The sequence below is a fragment of the Crocuta crocuta genome, unplaced genomic scaffold, assembly GCF_008692635.1.
Source record: "Crocuta crocuta isolate KB4526 unplaced genomic scaffold, BGI_CrCroc_1.0 scaffold149, whole genome shotgun sequence".
In the NCBI taxonomy this organism is placed as follows: Eukaryota; Metazoa; Chordata; class Mammalia; order Carnivora; family Hyaenidae; genus Crocuta; species Crocuta crocuta.
In genome coordinates this window covers 9,660,084-9,679,565 of record NW_027551561.1, presented here as the reverse complement: position 1 = coordinate 9,679,565, position 19,482 = coordinate 9,660,084, and the positions used below count along the sequence as shown (strand labels likewise).

Genomic DNA, 19,482 nt, shown 5'->3' with positions numbered 1-19,482 from the left:
TTTATTATGATCAGGAAGGCCAGATCCAAGAAGGCCAACGTGTTTTTATGTACCAACCCCTTACCACTACGGATCTCCTAAATTGGAAACACCGTACCCCCTCCTCTATGGAGAAACCCCAGACTCTGATTGACCTAATGCTATTCATAATTCAAACCCACAAACCTACCTGGATGGACTGCATCAGCTTCTTCTGACCCTATTCAATACGGAGGAGTGTCGGCACATTACTCAGGCAGCCCTAAAATGGGTAGAGGAAAATGCCCTGGCTAGGACACTAAACCCCCAGGCCTATGCTTGGGCTCACTTCCCTGGGGAGGACCTCAAATGACTCAAGTGTGGGTGGAGGGTTTGCAAAGACTGAACAGTATCAAGAAGCCCTTCTAAATGGCATAAAGAAGGAGTGGGGGGTGGGGAGGGCCACAAATAGGAGTAAAACATCAGAAGTGCTCCAGGGACCCAAGGAAAGCCCAAGACAATTTTATGAGAGATTACGTGAGACATTTCATCTCTACACTCCCTTTGAACCAGAAGCACCTGCTAACCGGCAGATGATTAATGTAGCTTTCATAGGTCAAGCCCCAGGGGACATTCAGCACAAGCTGCAAAAACTAGAAGGTTTTGCTGGCATGAACATCAGTCAGTTGCTAGAAGTAGCAATCCAGGTGTTCTGTTAACCGTGATCAGGCGGCATGGAAGGAAGAGCACCAAAAGATGCAAAAACAGGCAGATTTGTTAGCTGCTGCTTGGTGGAGCAGTTCAAACACCCCCAGAAGAGTGCCTTGCAGGGAAAGGGCCGAGGCCAGAAAGGGGAGCAGCAGGGAGGAGGGTCTCACCCTAGATCAAAAACAGGATGGAAATCAGTGGGCTTTCTGCCATCAGGAGGGTCACTGGAAAAGTGAATCACCCAGACAATTCTCAGCAAGGCCCCAAGCAGAAAAAAAGAGGCCATGTGGTCCAGGGCCAGTACCAGTCAGCCCCGCAGACTCATGGGGCCCCCAAAGATGATTTTGTGGGGCTAGCCACCATGGAGGACTATGAGGAGGACTAGGACAGACCGGTCTCTATTTTGTTAGGCCCTTAGGAGCCCATGATCCAAATTAATGTGGGGAGCTGACCCACTGACTTTATGGTAGATACTGGAGCAGAGCACTCAGTAGTGACTGACCCATGGGCCCCCTCTCATAGAGACAAGCCACCATCATGCAGGCCACAGGCAGTCAGACATACCGTCCCTTTCTGTGGCCTCGGTGATGCAATTTAGGTGGCCATGAAGTCATCCATGAATTCCTGTACCTCCCTGACTGCCCAGTGGCTCTAATGGGCTGTGACCTACTGGGAAAGCTGCAGGCCCAGATACCTTTCAACTCTCAGGGACAGGCTGCTCTGACCATACGGAAACCAGAAGCAAAGATTATGACTCTCATGATTCCCCAAGGGGAGGAGTGGTGTCTACAGTCTCAAGGAAAAACCACAACTTGTGCCTGAGCTTCCCTTTAAGGTCCCAGGGATGTGGGCTGAAGACTACCCACCAGGACTGGCCCAAAACATACCCCCTGTGGTTGAGGAATTAAAGCCAGGGGCAGAGCCCACCCGCCAGAGATAATACTTCATCCCTCGCAAGGCACGGGTCAGGATCCAAAAACACCTGGAGTGACTTTTAAAGTATGGGATTTTCCGACCATGCCAGTTGCCTTGGAACACGACCCTCTTGCCTGTCCAAAACCAGGAACAGATAACTATTGGCTGGTTCAGAACCTGCTAGCAGTGATCCAGGTAACTGTCACCATATACCCAGTGATCCCAAACCCCTATACACTTTTGGGGCTCATTCCTGCTAAAGCCACCTTCTTCGCCTGTTTGAACCTTAAAGATGCCTTTTTCTGCATCCACCTGCACCCCCCCCCCCCCCCCCCCCCAGAGCCAATTGATCTTTGCCTTCCAATGGAGGATCCTAAAAATGGTGACAAGGGCCAATTAACTTGGACCAAGTTGCCTCAGGGGTTCAAAAGCTTCTCAACCATTTTCGGCATTGCATAACCTCTGACTTAAAAGCCTTTGCAGTGGATCAATATGGCTGTGTCCTGCTTCAGTACATGGATGGCTTGCTGCTAGCCGGGAGGTCCTGGGAGGTTTGCATGGAAGGGACTCAGCAGCTCCTTACCCTCCTATGGAAAACCGGTTACAAGGTCTGGAGGAAAAAGGCCCAGATCTGTCAGGAGAAGGTCAAATATCTTGGCTTTCACCTGTCTCAGGGGCAGCGCCAACTCAGCCTAGAGAGGAAGCAGGCTGTTTGCTCAATCCCAGCCCTGACAACCCGACATCAGGTTCGGTAGTTTCTCAGGGCCACAGGTTTCTGTAGAATCTATATACATAACTTTTCAGTCCTGACAAAACCCCTCTATGAGGCTATAAAGGAGGGGGGGAAGAGGGAACCCCTGATGTGGAAATCAATACAGCAAAAGTCCTTTGAGAAAATAAAGTGAGCCCTTACTAAAGTGCCTGGTGTAGGGCTCTAAGACATGACCAAGCCTTTCTTTCTGTATGTCCATGAGTGAATTTGTATTGCAGTGGGAGTCCTAACTCAGATGTTGGGATCATGGCATCACCCGGTGGTATATATCTCCAAGCAACTTGACTCTGTGGCCTAAGACTGGTCCCCCTGCCTACAGGCACTGGCAGCCACAGCCCTCGTAGTGTCTGAGGCCAACAAGTTAACTTGGGACAGGATTTGACAGTCTGAGTGCCACATTCAGTATAGACATGAATGGAATACAAGGGACAATACTGGCTAACCAATGCCAGGATGGTCAGATATCAGGGAATGCTATGTGAGAACCCGCACATTCACCTGGAAGTGGTGCAGACCCTGAACCCTGCAACCCTATTGCCTGTTGGGCCAGGCCAACCAGACAATGACTGCATTGAAGTCATGGAAGAGGTGTTCTCCAGCTAACCAGACTTGAGGATCAGTCCCTCAAAGACCCTGACACTGAATATTTCACTGATGGTAGCAGTTTTGTAAAGAGGAGAGAGCGTCTTGCAGGTCATTCCGTGGTGAACCTGAACTCTGTCATTGAAGCAGAGCCCCTGCCGAAGGGGATTTCGACACAAAATGCAGAGCTAATTACTCTAACCCAAGCCCTCCAACTGGCGCAGGGACACATGTGTTAATATATACACAGATTTTAAATGTGACCTCACCATCCTCCATGTACATGGGGCCTTATACAAAGAGAAGTGTCTAATAAACTCAAGAGGAAAAGACAAAATATGATAAGGAAATCCTTAAACTCTTACACGCTGTGTGGGCCCCTAAAAGTGTGGCTGTCATGCATTGCCAGGGACATCAAAGGGGAGACACCACAGCTGCATGGGGAAAGCATAAGGCAGAGCAAGAAGCAAAGCTAGCAGCTTCCAAAGGAGCAACAAAACCAGTGGCTTTAACCACTGCACTGTTCCCTAACCCACGGCAGAATGGGACCCTAATTACTCATGCCATGAAAGTACTTGGTTTAAGACTGAAAATGGAAACTACCTCCCAGATAGATGGTGGAAATTTGAAGATGGCCAACTAGCAATTCCTGAGACCCTGGCTCTAGCCTTTGTTAAGCAGTTCCACCAGGAAACTCACATTGGCTGGACAGCCCTTGAGACAATGTTAAGTCGCTGAGACAACTCTCCAGCATAGCCCAGGCAGTATGGGAGCAATGTGAAACCTGCACCTGGAAAAACCCACATCAGGGACCCAAGGCCTCTCCTGGGGTGTAGAATGTTGGGGGAGCCCCATTTGAAAATGTGATGGTGGACTTCACTGAGCTCCCCCCACTCTGAGGCTGTAAATATCTGTTGGTCTTTGTATGTATTTTCTCAGATTGGGTGGAAACTTTCCCTCCTCGAACAGAAAAGTCACCTGAAGTGGCCCGATTTCTTCTAAATGAAATTATCCCATGATTTGGGATCCCTATCACTATGGGTTCAGATAGAGGTTGGCTTTTGTGGCTGAGGTGGTGCGGCTCATGGCAAAAAGGCTAAAGATCAACTGGAAGTTACATTCTGAATACTGACCCCAGAGCTCCAGGAAGGTGGAATGAATGAACAGGACTCTGAAACTACAATTAAGTAAACTGCCAAGAAACCCACCTGCATTAGGATCAGGTGTTGCCAATATCCTTATTAAGAATCAGGTGTAGCCCCAATAAGCAAACAGGGCTTTCCCCTTAGGAAACCCTTTATGGGTGCCCTCCCCAAATTATTAAGGGCATACGGTGAGATTTAAATGAGATACGCAATCTAACCCTAAGGCAACAGATGCAGGCTCTGGGCTCTACTCTAACCACCCTACACCAATAGGTTAAAGAGCGATTGCCTGTGAGTCTGACCATAGATGCTCACTCCTTTGAGCCAGGAGATGCTATAGGGGTAAAGGAGTGGAATGTCCAACCTCTCCAGCCCCTTTGTAGGGGCCCATTCACTGTCATTTTGTCTACCCCTACTGCAGTAAAAGTAGCTGAAGTGGGTCCCTGGATACACCACAGCAGAGGGAAGCCAGCATCCCAGAACTGGGAGTGCATTCCTGATCCATCCATGCCATGTAGGCTGACCATACAGAAGAAGCAATCTGCAATGGCAGAAACTGGCAGGAGACTGCGGCCCTGCTTTAGTCACTCCAGAAGCTGACTAATCTATGCACAGCAGATGCTTGAGCAATCGCCAGTCCAGTGAAATAAATAGACTGTCCTTGTTTTCTGTATCTGCCTTCTTATTGTGATGCACTCCCACCCCATGTCTCTCACTGTTACTGCAAGTTTTGCCCTACTTCTTGCTATTGGATTGGCAGAGGTTGCCTCAGCAAGCTGCAAATGTGGTGAGAGGTTTCTGTTAGCATTCACTTTCCTCTTGTGGGTAGGATGTTTTGTTGGTATTGGTTGCTTTTAATCTGGAACCTGCTTGTAAACCTAGATCTCTCCCCCTGTGACCCATGTATTCGTATAACCAGGTCAGGCCAGGGAGTCACATGGATCTTACTATACCATACCCACTTTCATGCCAGGGAAAGACCCTGGGGACATGCATACACAATAAGACCACGTATTCCATCTGCCAGTGGGGGAGTCAATACACTTGCTTTGACCCGCAATACTCCCCAAATGAGATTGGTTAGAAGTCCAATCCCACCAGGAAGGGGGTCTTGATCAGTCGGACACAAATCACTAACCCCAAGTGTCCGGTGTCAATACTGTTTGATGTATGTGCAGTTATTGGTATAGGCACAGAGCCATCTCTCATACAAGAAAAGCGGGCACTTATCATGGAGGGCCTGAGGACTCTTGATATACTGTGTTGAGGCTTAGATCGGCAGCAAAAATACTGACTCAATGACAAATACATGTATGAGGAAAATGGTTTATGTGCCTATACAGCTGAATTTTTATGCCCCAGTTGGAGTTGTGTTTCATGGGCTACTTGGGAAAAAAGGCACAATAGCACTCCTTCAGAAGAGGGCTGCTAAATCAGGTTGTCAATAAAAAGCCTGTAACCCTGTTAATTTCACTATCACTAACCCAAAAGACTACAAGTGGCAATGGGGCACACGAATTGGCATCTGAATCTATGGGCAAGGCAGAATCCCAGCGACTGTGCTATATTTCAAGAAGCTCGCTACCACCCATCCAACCGCATTCCACCAAGTCTTCCACTCCTTCTATGAAGAAATAAGAAGTAGTCCCCCTCCCATTTCAGTCACAGCAAGGAACTTGTTTCTAGCCATGGCAGAGACTATAACCCAGATCCTAAAGATCTCTTCATGCTATATATGTGGGGGAACCCACATGGGGGAACCAATGACCATGGAAGGCCAGATAACTAGATCCCCTAGAGCCTTATAATGGAACAAAGTACCCCAGTTCCAGTACCTGGGTTTGGCTCCTCAAAACCTCAATCGTTGGGAAGAACTGTCTTGCCCAAGGGGGAAAAAATTCACTATCCCTGTTGGAAACTCAACATGCCTAAGTTACAGGTTTTATCATTAAACCACCTAGGAAACTCAATGGTGGGGGTCCCGGGGTCACTTTGAGCCAGACCCTCACTCCTTGTTTAACTTCTCTCATCTCTGAGAGGCCTGGGACAACATTGATGCAGCCATCAAATGGCAGGCCCAAGTGGACTATACTGGATATGTGGGGGAACAGCCTATACAGTACTTCCTTCAGGCTGGTCAGGGTTATGTGTGCTGGGGACTATCCATCCATCTTTCTTCCCACTCCCATTGAAGGGGAGAACATCTGGGAGTTCAAATGCACAGAGAGAGAGGCTCAAATAAAGCAGCATGCCTTGCAAATTGGCAAATGGAAAAATGATAAATGGCCTCTCAAGCATATAATCCAATAATGTGGCCCTGCCACCTGGGCAGAGGATGGGTCCTGGGGCTACCACACTCCCATTTACATCCTAAACCACATAGTTAGACTGCAAGCAGTTGTAGAAATTATAACCAATGAAGCTGCCAAGCCCTTAACTTACTAGTCAAGCAGCAAACCAAAATGTGCAATGCCATCTATGAAAATCACTTGGCCTTAGATTACCTGCTTGCTTGTGAAGGAGGTGTTTGTGGAAAGTTTAATCTGAGCCACTGCTGCCTACAGATAGATGAAGAGGGAAAAGTCATAGAAGAAATCACAGATCAAATGAGAAGCCTTGCTCATGTCCCTGTCCAGACCTGGAAGGGTTGGAACCCCAGGAAGTTATTTGGAGGATAGTTTTAAACTCTCGGGGGATTCAAAACCCTCATGGGAATTATCCTACTAATTTTGGAAGGGTGTTTGATCATACCCTGCTTAGCTCTCTTGATTGTATAGTCTGTCTCCAGTCTCACTGAGGCCATGGTTGAGTGAAAGACAGCCACTCATGTAATGATGTTATGGAAATATAAACCTCTGAACCAAGATGATGCTCTTTGGCCCAAAATGGAGGGATCCGAGCATCAAAGGGGGAAGTGTGGTAGAGTCTCCTCCCTCAGGAGAGAGAAAAAAAAGGAAGAGAAAACTTCAAGGTAACCTGGCTATGCACCTACATGACAACATCCCTCATGAACTTGTAAACTGGGACTATTTATCAGACTACATTTCTGTGTGTTACCATATATGAGAGACAAAGAAATTGAAAATGTATAAAAAAAAAAAACACCTATGCCACGTGATATTCGGGGCTCAGTTCTTTGGGTATGAGGCCAACTGATCCGGTGCCCGCATGAATAAAGTTGCTTCCTGGAAGTTAAAAAGCCTCAGTGTCATGACTCTCTGTGCAAGAATCCTGCTACATAACCAGCATCCCCAAAAGAGATAATTGTCTTGCATCTGTTTTTTTATTTAATTGTTTTAATTATAAAAATAATTAATGTTCACTGTGGACTGTTTGGAAGAAGACAAAAAAGCTAAAGAAAAACAAAAAGGAAAGAAAAAAAATCAGATAAAAAGTCATGTGCAGCCCTCTCACCCAGTGATAACCAGCCCCTCATCAATGAGCATTTTTCTAGGCTGGGTCTTATACATAACAAAGAGAAAGAGTAGGAAAAAGAGAATAAAAGTAAGTAGGAGAGAAGAAGTGATTTGGAGGGTAATGGAATGGGCTAACATTTCTCATAATGAGTATGTACAGGGAAGCCTACTTTTTTTTAATGTTTATTTAGTTTTGAGAGAGAGTGTGAGCAGGGGAGGGGCACAGAGAGAGAGGGAGAGAGAATTCAAAGCAGGCCCTGAGCCCAAAGCAGGGCTCGCTCGGACTCATAAACCATGAGGTCATGACCTGAGCTGAAGTCAGACACTTGCCCAGGTACCCCAAGGGCAGCCTACTTTAAAATAAAGGTAGGGCTATGAAATGAAGTTCCCTGGGGCAGGAGATGCCTGTATAATATATGGAAATGACACTCTCTTCTTTAGAGGTGGGAAGTTTAGCTTTGGCCCCTCACTTAAAACCCCCTGAATTTTTCCATTACCACTTCATTCACTTCCAGAGGTCAGAGGCTGGCTTGCTAATCTGCCCTGTCATAGGCTTTTCTTGAATTCTTATCACCCTTCCTCAGTGGGTCAATGTTATGAAGACTAGGGGAGTCTGGCAGAGTTCTTGCTCCTCCCAGGCTGATATCAGAAGGCAGCAGGGGCTGTGACAGAAGGCAGATATTCAGACCAGAGCCAGATGTGGAACTGAAACAGCAAGAGGAAAAACAAGAGTATCAGGTAAAAAAGAAATTTTTTTAAATCTCATCCATCTCATCTTAGGTGTAATTGATGTCTGAGAGTACAAAGGACTTAGTAAAAGAGTAGCTGACTTGTAAACCCATAAAGGGAAACAAGTAAATTTGGGGAAATGTACAAAGGATGTTCATATGGAGCTAGAATCTCAGAAGACTTTGTATCTATCGTAGTTGTTATCAGCATCCAAGTAATATCAGTGAGACTTGGCAATCAAGTTTAGAGTACAGGTTTGCTAGGTCAAAAGCAGTTAGATTCATTCTGTGGGTCCCAGCAGGTGGAAATTATAGGGAGACAAATTACAGCTGAAAATCAGGAAGCCATTTCTAACAGAGCTGTCAGGAAATAGAAGGGATTGGGGCGCCTGGGTGGCTCAGTCAGTTAAGCGTCCGACTTTGGCTCAGGTCATGATCTCATGATTTGTGGGTTCGAGCCCTGCATCAGGCTCTGTGCTGACAGCTAGCTCAGAGCCTGGAGCCTACTTCAGATTCTGTGTCTCCCTCTCTCTCTGACCCTCCCCTGCTCACACTGTCTCCCTCTCTCTCTCTCAGAAATAAATAGAAAAATTTAAAAAAAAAGGAAATAGAAGGGACTAATTTGAGAGGTAGTGAGCTACTGGTTGCTGGAGGTGTTCAAGCAGTTGCCAAAATTTTTTAAAAAAGGAAATAGAAGTGACTAATTTGAGAGGTAGTGAGCTACTGGTTGCTGGAGGTGTTCAAGCAGTTACCAAAAAGATGAGTTGGGAATATTATAGAGAGGACTTAAGAATCAGATAAATAGTTGGACCAGAAGATCTTTAAAGTTCCTTCCAACACTTCTGAGATTCTATTATATGAATAGAATGTTTTTAGAAATTTCTCTAAGAGCCATACTTTTACATTGACCTATAGAAGATGCTCACATATGAAAAAACAATTTATCAGAGTGATTCTGGTTTGCCTGGAGGAAGTGAGAAGGCAACCAAGAGCAAACTGATGGCAGAGGAGGATACCCATCTTGTGGGATGTCTGCTTTCTTCCCCTCTTGCTGGGTATAAAAAGTTAAGTTGATAAAAGTTAAGGGGGGCATTTCTGAAACATTTGCTTCAGATCCCTGAGTTCAAATCGGATGGCTGCTCTCTGGTCTGTGAAGCAAAAAGGAAGTCGACCACAGTTTAAGGACTATGTCCCAAGGGCTCACATTCTCTTCCAAGCCTTAAAGGCTCCCACAGCATAAGGTAGAACTATTTAGAAGAAAGAACACTCCTGCTCCTACTTCACACTGCGTATGAATAAATGTATATTTAGAAGAAGGTTTGAAGAGCTAAAACGATTTCTGCATTTGGTATCAATAGACATTCTTCCAGGAGTAAAATATTTCAAATGTATAAAATAGCACATAAAGATTATCAACTTTTATGTTTGTTTTTATAGTAAGACCACATCACATATACCCCCAGAACTATGCTCCCTTAGTTCTCTATTGCCTTCCTTTCACTTTGAATTATAAATAGGAGTATCCTTTGACTTCAACTTCTGCTTCTGAATATTTCCTATAAGTTGCTTTGGCTCCTGTGCCAACCTGTCCCCTTATGCCTGGGCTCACTGTTGCTGCTTCTTGATTTTAAATGAAAAACAACTAACAGTTTCAGCAATATAATTTTTCCATTATGGTAAAATATTAAGTATTTATCTTTATCTATGTCTGTTCATACTGGAAAGGCTTGGGATCTTGGCAAAGTTGTTAGAAAACAGTAATATCAAAGAGTGTTTCCAATGTTAAAATTTATCTCCAGTAATCTGTAACTTTGAAGAAAATATTGTAATCTCTAGGATTCTTGTTAATATAGAAACCACATTTCTGTCCAGGTTATTTACAGGAACACCTTGTTATTGTTTGGAGCGCAGAGGGGCTGCTGGGATGGCAGGCCTCCAGACAGACATGGAAATGCTCTATCCGGAGACAGTTGTACATGTGGGCAAGGTGACTTTTGGAGAAGAGAGTAGGAAGAAGATGGCCGATAGCTATCTGAAAAGAATGCAGAATGCAAAAATCATCCAAGCTACGTGTGCACTATTAAATTCTGGAGGGGGTGTGATCAAAGCAGAGATTGATGATAAAACCTACAGTTACCGATGCCATGGGCTGGGACAAGACCTGGAAACTTCTTTTCAGAAGCTCCTTCCTTCAGGTTCAGAGAAATACCTTGACTATGTGCAGCAGGGGCACAATCTCCTGATTTTTGTAAAGTCCTGGAGCCCAGATGTTTCCAGCCTCCCCCTACGGATTTGCAGCTTGCGTTCCAATCTGTACCAGAGAGCTGTGACTTCCACTATCAACCTGAGTGCCAGCAGTGCCCTGGAGCTTCTCAGAGAGAAGCAGTCCAGAGCCCAAAGAGGAAGATCGAGGGTGAAGGAGTGGAGTTCTCAGAAAGTTCCTGATGGATACATTCAGGAAGAGGAAGATATGAGGATGTCTGCCTCAGAACTGTTTCAAAAGGACAGGCTCCTGTATAAGGAGAAACTCAATTTTACGGAGTCAACACATGTTGAGTTGAAAAGGTTCACCACCAAAAAGATTGTCCCTCGGATTAAAGAAATGCTGCCTCATTATGTTTCTGCGTTTGCCAACACGCTCGGGGGATACCTAATTATTGGAGTAGATGATAAGAGCAAAGAAGTGTTTGGGTGTAAGAGAGAAAAAATGAACCCTGACTTACTAAAAAAGGAAATAGAAAACTGTGTAGAAAAATTGCCAACCTTCCACTTCTGCTGTGAGAAGCCAAAGGTGCATTTCACTACCAAAATCTTGAATGTGTACCAAAACGATGTCCTGTATGGCTATGTCTGTGTTGTTCACGTGGAACCCTTCTGCTGTGTAGTATTCACAGAAGCCCCGGATTCTTGGATCATGAGGGACAATTCTGTCACAAGGCTGACGGCAGAGCACTGGGTGGCCATGATGCTGGATATTCAACCAGGTAAAGCAGAAGAGAAGTCATAATCTAGTCAGCCAGGGAGAAACCCCTTCTGTGCCTTCCGTGGGTATTTGGTCAGGTAATTTAGTTGAAGAATAATAGAAAGTGATTTTGCTTACAAATATTCTCCCATTTCAGCATTCTCTTGAAAATATTTTCACTTCCAGAGTGCCTGCCTGGCTCAGTTGGTGGAGTGTGCAACTCTTGATCTTGAGTTTAAGCCCCAAGGTGGGTGTAGAGATTACTTAAAAATAAAATGTTAAAAAAATATTTTCAGTTCCAAAGACTCAGAATATGAACTCTTTGAGGTCAAGAAATGCTTGGATTTTAGTCCATTTTGGGAAATTTATCCAATCAGCTGTGAATTAGTGAAAGTTCCCTTTTTATGCATGGTAACTGCCTGTTGAAAGAATTTTGCAGGCTAGTTTTCCTAGTGAAAAACATTAACCGAAGTGTCACTTTCAAGACAATATTTGGGAAAAACACTATTTAAGGACGACTCCACTAATTCTCTCTCTTTCTCTTTTTTTTAAATGTTTATTCTTGAGAGAGAGAGAGACAGATCCTGAGTGGGGGCAGGGCAGAGAGAGAGGGAGACCCAGAATCCTAAGCAGGCTCCAGGCTCTGTCAGCACAGAGCCCAATGTGGGGCTCGAACCCACCAGCATGCTGATCATGACCTGAGCAGAAGTCAGATGCTCAACCAACTGAGCCACCCAGGCGCCCCTCCACTAAGTCTTTTAAGGGAAGCTTGTTGACAAACTTGAATGGTTTCTGTAACATTAAGAGTTAATACCTTCAACCAGTGGGCTTGGGGCACTACCAAGTGGGGGAAAACCAATGCAAAAGGACATACTGAGCAGGGGATGGGGATGGGGGAGGAGGACTCATAGTGTTTTCACTTACAGTTTGGCTCAGATTCAGCCCTGGTGATTTCTAATTAATCTTTTAATTAGAAGATTAATTAATCTTCAGTTTGTCTTCCTGTTCAATCTGTTCCCAATTTAATAAAAGAAGCTGGGATCAAGACTTTAGTGATTTTGCTAAATCATTCCCCTGTCCTAAATTTGTTTAAGTTTACTTTTCTCATATGGACACACCCCAGTCTAGAGATCCTGCCGCTTTTTGATCCATCTAAACCTTGAATAGGGGCTTAAACAAAATATAACAAAATTAAAAAAATACTGTGCTAAACTTTTTTTGATCACCCACCAGCAGCCTTTCCTCTTAGGGGTGACCCAGAATCAGAATATCAGAGTTAGAAGGAAACGTTAGGGGCCAACAGCTCACTTTTGCATGAGAGAGAGGAAATGACTTGCTCAAAATGAGTCACACAGTGACTTAGAAGATGCATGACCCTGCAGGAGTCCCCAGGCTTCCTTCCCTAACATGTGTGAACCGTTTGAGCCCGAGAAAGTGTGAGTGTCTCAGGCATGCTGCACATCTCATGTCAACAGTAGTAAGCAATAAAAAAGAGTTTTCTTTTTTTTGTCTGAAACAACTTACCATGTATTTGTTTAGCAACTTCCAGTCTGACCACTGACTACAGCTTTCACCTGAGTTCACCAGCTCCATCAGCCCTAGGAAACCCATCACCTCCCATGAAAATCCTGGAATTTAAGAGGCCTCTACAACAACGTCTGTTTCCAGGTATTCCTTCTTCATCATAGCTAAAGGGACTTTATTTTCTAAAACTGAGTTGTGGAGGGGGGGCTTCAGTGGCTCCGTTAGTTAAATAGTGACTCTTGATCTCAGCCTAGGTCTTGATTCAGNCAAAATTATAATTAAAATATAATAATAATAATAATAATAATAAAGTTGGGGAGTGCCTGGCTGGCTCAGTTGGTAGAGTATGAAACTCTTGATCTTGGGGTTGTGAGTTTGAACCCTACATTGAACATAGGGTTTACAAAAAATTATAAGTTCGGAGGAATTGGTAGCAACTAGTCCAAGGCAATTAGTTCTTAGAGGAGGTCAAATGTAGACATACTGGTTCTGAAATAATATATACAGTGGACTCTTGTTTCTCAGTTATTGTATCCACATTATATTTCTGTGTGCTTTGGGGCCATATATGGCTTTTGTTCTCCAAATTTGAGAAAATGTAGGAATTCTCTTAAATTCTTTAAGTCTATACCACGAGAGCTGCTCCCTGGCTTTCCAATAGAAAGAGGTGAACCAGAGTGCCTGGGTTGCTCAGTTGATTAAGCATCCAACTTCGTCTCAGGTCATGATTTCACAGTTCATAGGTTCGAGCCCTGCAACAGGCTCTGTGCTGACAGCTTAGAGCCTGAAGCCTGCTTTGGATTCTGTGTTCCCTTCTCTTTCTGCCCCTCAACTGCTCTCGCTCTCTCTCTCTCTCTCTCTCTCTCACTCCTTCTCTCTCAAAACTAAAAATAAACAGTGAAAAAAAACCACATGTGAATCACGGGGTCACCTGGACTCTTTCTAAGACAGAGCTTCTCAATCTTGGCACTATTGACATTGAGCTGGATAATTCTTTATTGAGGGGGGCTGCCTTGTGACTTAAAGGAATTAAATTGGATATTTAGCAGCATTCCTGCCCTCTACTCACTAGATGCTGGTAGCACCTCTCCAGCTATGACAAAAAATATTCCAGACATTGTCAAATGCGCCCCCCCCCGCCCCGCCAGGGGTCAAAATTGCCACAGGTTAAGAATCAACGTCCACAAGGAAAGTTTTTGGATCCCTAAAGCATCAGGTTCTCAGACACACACACACACAACCTTAGCAGGAAGAAATACCTTCCTAGCAGTAGCAGAACACTTGGGGTTGAGGAGAAGTTACCAGGAGGCTACTCTGTGAAGATTCCTCCCTGTTGCCTTCCCCTGCACAGAGAGCTGCCAGAAATGGGAACTTCATAGTCCTAGCCTGTGAAGATGGGGTGCTTTATTTTTTTTAAATTATTGAGTTAATTAAAATTTTTAATTCCAGGGTAGCTAACTAGTGTTATATTAATTCATTTGCACAATACAATGATTCAACAGTTCCATATATTACTCAGTGCTCATCAAGGTAAGTGTACTCTTGGGTGCCTGGGTGGCTCAGTCAGTTAAGTATCGGACTTCAGCTTAGGTCATGATCTTGTGGTTCATGAGTTCGAGCCCCACGTTGGGCTCTGTGCTGACAGCTCCGAGCCTGGAGCCTGCTTCAGATTCTGTGTGTCCTTTTCTCTCTGCCCCTCCCCCACTCACACTCTGTCTCTCTTGGTCTCTCAAAAATGAATACATGTTAAAATTTTTTAAAAAGATAAGTGTAGTCTTTTAAAAAATGTTTTAAAAAGTATTTTTAGGGGCGCCTGGGTGGCTTAGTCGGTTAAGCGTCCGACTTTCGCTTAGGTCACGATCTCGCGGTTCGTGGGTTCGAGCCCCGCGTCGGGCTCTGTGCTGACAGCTAGCTCAGAGCCTGGAGCCTGTTTCAGTCTGTGTCTCCCTCTCTCTCTGACCCTCCTCTGCTCACGCTGTCTCTCTCTCTCTCTCCTAGAAATAAATAAAACATTTAAAAAATTAAAAAAAAAGACATTTTTTAAATGCAAGTGGGGGAAGGGCAGAGAGAGAGAGGTAGACACAGAAATGGAAGCAGGTTCCAGGCTCTGAGCTGTCAGCACAGAGCCCAAAGCAGGGCTTGAACTCACAAGCTGTGGGATCATGACCTGAGCCAAAGTCAGTGCTCAAGTGACTGGGCCACACAGGCACCCCAAGATAAGTATACTCTTACTTCCCTTCATATTCATGCCTCCACCAACCTCTCCTCTGATAACCATCTGATCGTTCTCTATAGTTAAAAGTCTGTTTTTTGGTTTGTGTCTTTTTCCCCCTTATTCATTTATTTTGTTTCTTAAATTCCACATATGAGTGGAATCATATGGTATTTTTATTTCTCTAACTGACTTACTTCACTTAGCATAATACTCTCTGGATCCATCCATGTCATTGCAAATGGCAGGATTGCATTCTTTTTTATGGCCAAAAAATATTCCATCATATACATATATCAATGGACACTTGGGCTGCTACCATAGTTTGGCTATTGTAAGTAATGCTGCAATAAACATAGGTGTGCCTATATACCTTTGAATTAGTGTTTTCATATTCTTTGGGTAAATACCCAGTATTGCAATTACAAGATCATTCTAGGTATGTCTCCTGAGCCAAGGGAAACAAAAACAAAAACAAATTATTGAGGCCACATCAAAATAAAGAGGGGGCACTTTCTTTGTAGACAAGGAAACCCATAGTTCCATGGCTAGATTCATTTCTTCTTAGGATGTTGCAGGAATACTTACAATATGCTTTTGTAAATTTTAGTTTGTAATTTCTATTTCTTGCATTTTCAGTGACACAGGAAGAGATACAGTTTAAACCAGAATCCCTCTGTAAGAAGCTCTTCTCGGATCATAAAGGACTCAAGGAATTAATGAAGACACAGATATATCCTTGTTCTCAGGGGACTGTGATATTTTCTAGAAGCTGGGCTAGTGATGTTGGCTTAAGGAAAGAGCGGGATGTCCTGTGCGATGCTCTCCTAATAGCAGCTAACAGTCCCGTGGTACTCTATACAATCTTAATACACCCCAGTTGGATTGGAGGGCTTGAATATGCCCGAAACACTGCTCATTGGTTAAAGCAGAAACTGGGAACCATTGGTGGTTACACAGGGAAACTGTGTGTTATCCCGAGGCTCATGCACCTGTCCAGCACACAGTGCAGCCCCGATGAAATCCCCATTCATTACCCCCAATCCTACAGGCTTGCTTCCAAGGATGAAATGGAAGACTTATTGCAGGCCCTTATTGTAGTTTCACTGTGTTCCAGATCTCTTCTGAGTGACCAGCTAGGCTGTGAATTTTTCAACTTGCTCATAGAGGAGCAATGTGGGTTGCTTTCAGAAAGCCTTCAGGAGACGCGAGAATTGTTTATCCACTGCTTTCCAGGAACCAGGAAGACAGCCCTAGCCATAAAGATCGTGGAGAAAATTAAGGATTTGTTCCACTGCAAACCAAAAGAGATCCTTTATGTTTGTGAAAGTGACTCCTTAAAGGATTACGTGACGTAAGAGTTCCACTAACTCAACACAATAAACATATTTAGTCAGTCTTTTCAACAGTATCCTAAAAGTAATCTGCGTTTCTAGTTTAAGATGTTGTGAGGCCTTAGTTGCATAAATGTGAGAGCCCAAAGTCTATACGCTTTTCCAAATGATCAGGTAGTTGAGCTACAAATGGGTACTTTGTTTTTTTTTTGTTTGTTTGTTTTAAATGTTTTATTTATTTCTAGGAGAGAGAGACAGCGTAAGCAGGGGAGGGTCAGAGAGAGAGGGAGTCACAGACTGAAACAGGCTCCAGGCTCTGAGCTGGCAGTCAGCACAGAGCCCGACGCGGGGCTCGAACCCACGAACCACGAGATCATGACCCAAGCGAAAGTCGGACGCTTAACCGACTAAGCCACCCAGGCGCCCCCAAATGGGTACTTTGTAATGCTCAGGCTTAAACGTCTCATTACAAATTAGCCAACTATATATCACTTTAAATTTCTTTAACTGGAAACATTTTTTCCCCTACAATCTCTGGCCTTAACTTGAAGAAAAGTAGAAATAAGCCTGTCTTGTTTTAAATATACATTTTGCTTGATATTTAATGCTTTAAAGTCATATTTCAGTTAATTAGACATTATACCTAACAGGAGCTTGAATTTAAATACCCATTTCATTTTGTTTATAAAATGTCTTCATTTGTTTGACTTATTCTGAATGAACAGTTTCAGAAAACATGCAATTTGCCTCTGATTTAAATCTTTACCTTTCAGTGTAGTAAAAGAAATTGGTTGTTATACCATCTAGCAAATGAGGGAAAACTCATTTTAATTTTTGGTTTGGTTTACTTATGTATCCAATAAATCCTTTTGGGCACCACTTATATGCTAGGAATGTGTAAATTTAGTGTTATCAGGGAAAATCATATTGAAGATGGGGTCCTAAAACCCAATAAGGGAGATAAGAAAAAAATAAGCAAAGTGAATGTTGTGCAATTAATATGAAAATAAAGATATGCTTATCTTAACTTAGGTTGGAAGTTGGTCAGCATATAGTCCTGGGTGAAGGAGATCCTTGGGCACACTCTTAAGGAGAATGGACAAAATGAGGGCTTTTTAGGCAAAGGGCACACAGCAACTGCAGAAGCACATGAGAGAATAAAAATGGTAGGTCTTACTGGAGTAGGGAGGGAGTAGGGGTATGTAGCAGGTGATGAAGTTAGAAAGGAAGCGGATTCTGAATTATGAAATATCTTGTAAACTGTGCTAAGGGCTATGATGTATGGGTAAGTTTAAAAATATCCCAATCAAAAGGCAAATTCAAGTATCTATTGAACCCCTAATATGAGGGAGCTAAGAATCAGTGGTTTACTTTAGGAAGTCTACACAGTCGAAACAAGTAGAGAAGAATGTGAGTAGCTGTGATTCAAGGCATAGGGTGAGTAAATCCCCAAGGACTGCACATGTAAATCAGGAAGTCTGTAGGAATGAATGATATTACTTGGATCTAAATTAGAGGCAAGAAACAACCAAGTTTGCTTTGAAAAAAATATCTATATCTATATAACAAACTTGGCTGTTTCTTGACTCCTCTAATTTGTTCCTCCTCCTCTAATATGCTAAAACATACTATAAAGGAAAATTGAGCTAAGTAAACAGAGTAGCAGTCCCAGAGAAGCATAGCCCTATAGATTTTCTATCTTAACTTGACATGTCATGGGATTCAGCAATCTCCTGATGTTTTCCTTACCAAAATCTAAAGAGGCTTTGGTTTTGTACTACCAGTAACTAGGGAAATAGGATTTGCTTTAGATAATATTTGCAATAGAGGAATTTATACTATCCCGTATCTCTTTTAGGCATAAAAATTATGCCTCTAGGGACCTGCTCTCCAGCTCTAAAAAGGACAGAAAGTTAAGCAATGATTGTAACAAATGTAAGTTACTTTTGAGATTTCCATTCAATGTAATGAGCCCATCTTTAGGGATTGTCAAACAGCAGAAATGGACTAGTAATAGAAGTAAAATCTCCTACCTGGGTTTATTTAAAAAAATTTCATGTGCAGATTTAATTAGATAATCCCAAAGAGTAGGGTTTGCAATTTATGTATTCTGTCAGGTAACTTGTAAGTAGGGCAGTTTTATAGTGTTTAGGACACCACTGAGTTAATGAATCGGTCTCTAATAAGAATTAGCCTCTAATTCCAATGCGGAGAGTGATGAAAACCTGGTGTTCCCTTTGTTTATATGCCTGAAACCTTATTCTCTCTTTCATCCTATAGCCAACAAACCACCTGCCTAGTTGTGACTCGGAAAACCTTCTTACAAGGGGAGTTCCTAAAGGTTAAACACATAGTGATGGATGAGACTGAGAATTTCTGCAGTAAATATGGAGACTGGTACCTGAAGGCCAGGAGCATCACCCATCCAAAGGTGAGGGGAGCTGGAAGTGAAAACCTTCATCATGGGATTCTCTGGATTTTTCTGGACCCTTTCCAAGTCCATCATGCAGATATTAATGGCCTCCCCCCTCCATCTGCTCAGTTTCCTCGAAAAACGATCACCAATGGGATCCACTGTGCTCTGGAAATAGCAATGGTCATGAAAGAAGAAATGAAGAGGATCAGAGCAAATCTGCCCTCTGGTGTGTCCTCAGACACACTGTCATTGTTCAGGGAAACTGCCTATGAGGAAGCAATTTGTGCCCAGGGTCTGCCTGGGGTGTATGACACAGAGACTGGTCTCACTATGGAACAAATTGTGAAACACGTGGCAGAAAGGTGTCACAACCTGTTCCAATGTGGCTACCTGCCCAAAGATATAGCAATTCTGTGCAGGAAAAGAGAGGACAGGGGACGCTATGAGCCTGCACTGCTAAAAGCAATGGAAGTATTTGAAACCCATGGAGCAACAAAGGTTGTGTTCAGTCAGGCCTCTGGTGTCTGGGGCAGTCATATCATCTTAGACAGTATTCAACAGTTTTCAGGCCTGGAGAGGAAAATTGTGTTTGGGCTAAGTCCAGAATGTGCCCTGTCAGAAGAAGCTCATAAGCTCTGCTTTGCCTCACGAGCCATTAAACACCTCTACCTGCTTTATGAAAAGAGGGCAGCTTTCTGAAAATTATTTTTAACAATACAGGGAGCCAGAAAGAACAGAGTCCCTTCTCTGGGGGAGGTGGCAGCTACTCTTTCTCACATATTAGAAGCGAGGAAATCAAGGCACCATAAA

At 43.7% G+C, this 19,482-nt stretch overlaps 1 protein-coding gene and 1 non-coding gene across 2 annotated transcripts; one reads left to right on the top strand and one right to left on the bottom strand.

Moving 5' to 3' along the window:
* The first annotated feature begins 10,148 nt into the window (after positions 1 to 10,148).
* Positions 10,149 to 19,482, top strand: SLFN14 (schlafen family member 14). Its single transcript, XM_077749916.1, has 4 exons — positions 10,149 to 11,208; positions 12,726 to 12,854; positions 15,562 to 16,276; positions 18,537 to 19,482. Exons 1-4 carry the CDS (start codon positions 10,149 to 10,151, stop codon positions 19,369 to 19,371), a joined length of 2,739 nt encoding a protein of 912 aa, XP_077606042.1. The 3' UTR covers positions 19,372 to 19,482.
* Positions 11,842 to 11,926, bottom strand: TRNAR-UCU (transfer RNA arginine (anticodon UCU)). The gene has a single exon. It is a non-coding gene; the product is annotated as a tRNA-Arg (tRNA).